The following is a 5,657-nucleotide window of genomic DNA, read 5'->3' as shown; positions in this document are numbered from 1 at the left end:
ATATTAATCATAAACTAGACAATAAAATGCCCCCTCAGAGCTTCCTCCAAACTTCAAAGCCAAAGCTTTGATGTTCAACTGACATCTTTCGATATAAAGACTACATCAAAGCATGAAATCAAGACTGCAACATCAAAGGAAATCAGCAAAGGACAGACTATAAAATAGTTGTGACTTGACAGCTTCGGACACTAGCTGAAACCTAGTCTGATTCCGACAATGGGAGAGGTGACGAGAGAGTTTGGTGAGAAACAGCTGAGAAAAAGGGAAAGGAAACAAACCCGACTCGGCTTAACGAAGCAAACTCCTGCATACCATGCGTTCTTTGGAGAGCCCAACACGGACTCAAACAGCCAGAATCCACTTTCCAGAAGGTCAAAAAGGAAGCAGCGACAGGCCATGGACACCACATGTCCAGAGAACAGCGCCCCGCAGCGGCAGCAGCAGCGGAAATTGAAGATTGTTCGAGGTCCTGTAACAAAGATCTCTTCCGCGGAGTCCCCGGCTAAGCCCGCCGAGACCCCGGCTCCCATCTCAGAGGTAGATAATCGATCATTCATTCATTCTATTTATTTATTCATTTATTTGATAGGGACAGTGCACATTTTAGCAAAAACGCTAAGACATAAGAAAGAGCAAGAGGTTACAATAAAAACACAACGCAGTACAGTAAATTACTAAAAGGTTTAGAGCTAGTGGTTACAGGACTGGTTTACCTTCAACCACTGCTTGAGTTGAGTTTTGAAGGTTTGTAATGTGGGACGCTCCCTGATAGCTAGGGAAGACTAGTTGAATTTCACCGTATTTGATATTCTTTTAATGTGGCTCTTGAAAGATACTGTGGAATCAAGTGTCACTCCAAGGTACTTGAATTCAGAGACAATCTGTAGTCCCTGTCCTCCCATAAATATGCCTGAATGTTTTGATTTGAATTCTAAATAGGATTTTATCCACTGAAGTGCATCCAAAGAAAAAATAAAATGTGTTAATTTAGACAGATTACAGTGTCAAATGCTTTTCTCAGACCCAGAAATACTGCACCAACGCTGGGATCGGTGTCCAAAGGGCGTTTAATCTTTACTATAAACAGACAGTCTGCAAACTCTGTGGAATGATTTTCACGGAAACCAAATTGCATTGGAAGCAAAGGAGAGTGTATTTATTTAAATGTTAATTTATAATCTTTGCTGCCCATCTCTCAGCAACTTTAGATATCACAGGGAGGATCCTGATTGGCCGATAGTTGCCTATATTTGAACTGTTACCCGATTTTAAGATTGGGGTGACTGCAGCCATTTTCCAGATGATGGGACAACCTTTTGTTTAAATGACGAGTTGACCATATATGGTATTGGGTAGAGTCGGGATTCGTTGCATTTGTTGCACATTTGTATCGGCCCGTCGACGCGTCGACATCTTTGGCTTTAGAGTTCTTTAGTGAGCCGATGATGTTTGAAACTTCCAGCTCTGTTATCTGTCGTAGAGAAAAAACGGGCTGTCAGGATGAATTGGTCTGGAAGTAAGAATAGACGGTGCAAACATTTCTGATCTCCTTGAGTTAAACTTATGAGCTCGGACAGTTGGACTAGTTACCATTGCATTGTTCATTTTAATGTCTTTAAAGCCAAGTAATATATTCAGATTCAGCCAGATCATTTTTGCAGCACGATGGTATCCATGCAGAATTTTGCTTTAGCCTTTCTCAGACTTTGTTACTTTATTTCTTAAACATGTAAATGTTTGTCTTTCTGCAGTGAGACCAGTTTGAAATGATTTTTTAACTTGTTCATCTCTGTCCTTCATTACTTTCCTGCCTTCATCGTTTAACCAAAGCAATGGATTCCCCTTTATGTTATTGCAGCTCCGGTGCCCCCCCACCCTCAAGAGTTGGAAAGATACGTGCCTGTTTGGCTTATCTGTGGTCGGGCATCTGCTACCGGTAATCTGGACAGGAGTAGACCCGGTGTGCTGGAAAGTCGCCGAGACGGCGGCTTTCAGAGTTCTGAAGAATTGGACCATGGACCGAAAAGTGGGACACTTGCCCCAGCAGGTAGGGACCTGTATTACACATCACCGGACTGAGTCCTGGCTTGGAGGGACTGAAGTCTCGCCTTGGCACACGAATCGAGGAATAACTGACGACCGTTGTATATTTGGATTAAGCTAAAGTTTCATTTCGGCTGAATTTTGGATCTATTATGTCTCCAGCCCCCCCCCCCCCCGATTTATCGCTGCAGCTGATGCTCACTCATCAAATCGTGTTTCATCGTTGCACTGTACTTGTACTCTTTACTTGTACTGTGTTGACACTGACAATAAAAGCTTTCCATTTTATGAAGGAACGTGTGTTTTTCTCCTCCTCCTCCAGGGGACCAAGCCGGAGTCGATTCCTGCAGCGACTCCGACTCCCCAGCGGCGGCGGCAGCAACACCAGCCCCCCCCCGTGGAGACCCCGGCTGAGCACGCAGAGACCCTGCAGGCTCCCCCATGGCGGACACGACCTCCGAAACATCCGAATATATTCATGCTCCTTTCCGCCGACGCCCCGTCTCCCATCTCAGAGGTGAGATAATCCATCATTCGGTTTTCTTCTGTTCTTTATGTGATTGCAGCTCCGGTGCCCCCCCCCCCCCCCCCCCCCCCAAGAGTTTTATGAATGAACATGTGTTTTCCTCCTTCTCCAGGGTACCAAGCCGGAGTCGATCCCAGTGACTCCGGAATCCCCGGCTGACCCCCCCAAAACCCCGTCTGAGCCCACGGAGACCCCGTCTCCCATCTCAGAGGTGAGATAATCGATCATTCAGTTTTCTTCTGTTCTTTATGTGATTGCAGCTCCGGTGCCCCCCCCCCCCAAGAGTTTTATGAATGAACATGTGTTTTCTCTTTCTAAAGGGGACAAAGCCAGCAGCGACTCCGGCTCCCCGCCGGCGGCGGCGGCGACCGAAACTCCCTCTCGTGGAGACCCCGTCTGAGGCCGCCAAAACCCCGTCTGAGGCCAAGAAGACCCCGTCTGCCGCTAAAACCCCGTCTGAGGCCAAGAAGACCCCGTCTGCCGCTAAAACCCCGTTTGAGGCCAAGAAGACCCCGTCTGCCGCCAAAACTCCGTCTGAGGCCAAGAAGACCCCGTCTGCCGCTAAAACCCCGTCTGAGGCCAAGAAGACCCCGTCTGCCGCCAAAACTCCGTCTGAGGCCAAGAAGACCCCGTCTGCCGCCAAAACCCCGTCTGAGGCCAAGAAGACCCCGTCTGCCGCTAAAACCCCGTCTGAGGCCAAGAAGACCCCGTCTGCCGCCAAAACTCCGTCTGAGGCCAAGAAGACCCCGTCTGCCGCCAAAACCCCGTCTGAGGCCAAGAAGACCCCGTCTGCCGCCAAAACCCCGTTTGAGGCCAAGAAGACCCCGTCTGCCGCTAAAACCCCGGCTGAGGGCACCGACACCCCGTCTCCCATCTCAGAGGTGAGATAATCGATCATTCAGTTTTCTTCTGTTCTTTATGTGATTGCAGCTCCGGTGCCCCCCCCCCCCCCCCCCCCCAAGAGTTTTATGAATGAACATGTGTTTTTCTCCTTCTCCAGGGGACAAAGCCAGCAGCGACTCCGGCTCCCCGGGGGTGGTGGCGGTGGCCGAAACTCCCTCTCTGGCTCCGTCCAGCGCAGACCCAGACCCCCCAATAAAGACCCACGCCCTGGCTCCAGGACCCTGCCCCCCCCCCCCCCCCCCCCACACCTGCACCTCTCCCAAGAACTGAGATGAGCACGGAGGGGGGTCCTGAGGACTGCTCGGCCAACCTGCCCCCCCCATTAGACTGAAATCAAGTGTATTATTCAAGTGTTGCTTCTGTCTTTGTTTTGTTTTGTTTTTCACAAATGTTGCTTCCTGCTCGATCTCTTCGAGTTACAAATAAACACAAATAAGTAAACAACAAACGGTCACGTAAATATGTCGCGGGCGTGACGTCAGGGCGTGGCTCTGCACACTGCAATCCAATCGATATTGTTGATCGGTGTTCCATTTCCAGCAGCATCGATCGTTTTCTTATCGGATGACGTTTCGCTGTGTTTCTGTCTGTAGCTTCAGTTAGCTTCAAATTAGCATCACAGCACAAACGTTCCGTGGACATCGTGATCTATTACAGTCACAGCTGTGGAACTGAGCCCCCCCCCCTACTGATGACATCATCGCACAGGATTACGTATGACATGAGATCACAGCAGTGTGTGGCGTGATTTCAGTTCCACTGTCTTCCTGCAGAGGGCGCTGTGACCATGACGCGCTCCATTCCGTTCTTGGTCGGCTTCTTCCTGTTGACGTCGGTTGACCCCTCCGTGGAGGATCTGACCAATAGGAATCCAGACCTCGCTGCTCGGTTGTACCGAAGCGTCTCCGGACGGACGGACGGGCGGGAACGTCTTCCTGTCCACGTCCACGCTGTCCACTGCGCTGTCCGCGCTGCTGAGCGCCACCGACGGGCCCACCCGGGACCAGCTGCTGCGGGCGCTCGGCCTGACTGGACTGGACCCTCAGAACCTGCCAGCTCGGGGGGGGGGGGAGAAAAAAAACTATTTATTTTGCCCTTCATTATATTCCTTGTTTGAAATGTAGCGGCACGAACCCAAATTATTTCCAGTATGGCCCCATTGTATTCATTTTGTGTATAAAACCTGTTTGAGACAGGACATACAGGAAGCTCCATGTACACCTTTGAATATTTAGCATAAATGGGCACTGCAGCGGCTCAACGAGGTCCATTCAGCGCCGGTGCAAACAGTTTAAGTGTTACTATCTAGAACATGGAAGTGAGCCTCAATATTGTTTTCTCGTCGACCTTTGAGAATGTCAACGCCACGTCTGCTCGGAACGTCGTGAATGTCAGGGGGAACACATCAAAGTAATAATTTTTCATTGGATCTGAATTTGGTGAGTTTTCGAGTTCAGGGGGTCAAATTGCTGTTCAAAGTGCAAAGAAAGAAAGAAAGAAGAAAGAATTTTTGCAAACACAAAATAACTTTTTTTCTGAGTGCGCGATTACTACAAAAATACATTTTCACACGGCTACGCGTGTGTGTGTGTGTTGAGTGTGTGTGTGTGTGTGTGTGTTGTTTAGTGTCGGGGTGTGTGTGTGTGTGTTGAGTGTGTGTGTGTGTGCGTGTGTGTTGTTTAGTGTCGGGTTGTGTGTGCGTGAGTGTGTTGGTCATCCTCAACAGCATGGCAAAGTTGAATGCCGAGGGTTGACGAGCTGCCCTTGTCTTCTGCGTTGCAAAAACAATAGCCCCGCCCCTTACGCCTAGATAGACGCTCGGGCCTAATAAAGATTTTTTTCACAACATGTCCCCTTTAATTTCACGGGGACATGTCTTGCTATCTCCTGTCTGGGGCCAGAATCTCTCTCTCTCTCTCTCTCTCTCTCTCTCTTAACCCAGCTGGTCCAGACAGATGGCCGTCCACCATGAGCCTAGGTTCTGTTCAAGGTTTCTACCTGTTAAAGGGAAGTTCTTGCTCTTGTGGGTCAAGTTGGGTTCCGTCTTTCCCTGCTAATCCTGTAAAGTACCCTGAGTGACTTCCTGTTGTGATCTGGAGCTACATAAATAAAACTGGGTTGAATTGAATCAGCAGTAAACGCAACATATCGGCACTAAATGTACAACTCTGGAATTTAAATA

General features: G+C 49.1%; 1 protein-coding gene across 1 annotated transcript; it reads left to right on the top strand.

Annotated features, from left to right (window-relative positions):
- The first annotated feature begins 399 nt into the window (after positions 1 to 399).
- LOC137914337 (neurofilament heavy polypeptide-like) lies at positions 400 to 3,462 on the top strand. Its single transcript, XM_068757942.1, has 4 exons — positions 400 to 540; positions 2,369 to 2,563; positions 2,685 to 2,783; positions 2,893 to 3,462. Exons 1-4 carry the CDS (start codon positions 400 to 402, stop codon positions 3,460 to 3,462), a joined length of 1,005 nt encoding a protein of 334 aa, XP_068614043.1.
- The last annotated feature ends 2,195 nt before the right edge of the window (positions 3,463 to 5,657 follow it).

The sequence above is a fragment of the Brachionichthys hirsutus genome, unplaced genomic scaffold (assembly GCF_040956055.1).
Source record: "Brachionichthys hirsutus isolate HB-005 unplaced genomic scaffold, CSIRO-AGI_Bhir_v1 contig_971, whole genome shotgun sequence".
Lineage (NCBI taxonomy): Eukaryota > Metazoa > Chordata > Actinopteri > Lophiiformes > Brachionichthyidae > Brachionichthys > Brachionichthys hirsutus.
The sequence above is the reverse complement of the archived record's forward strand: the minus strand, read 5'-3'. Positions and strand labels throughout refer to the sequence as shown.

Coding starts and splice junctions, on each gene's coding strand:
- LOC137914337 (XM_068757942.1), top strand. CDS start 400: ATGGACACCACATGTCCAGAGAACAGCGCCCCGCAGCGGCAGCAGCAG. Junction 541..2,368: donor CCCCGGCTCCCATCTCAGAG/GTAGATAATCGA, acceptor CTCCTCCTCCAG/GGGACCAAGCCGGAGTCGAT. Junction 2,564..2,684: donor CCCCGTCTCCCATCTCAGAG/GTGAGATAATCC, acceptor CTCCTTCTCCAG/GGTACCAAGCCGGAGTCGAT.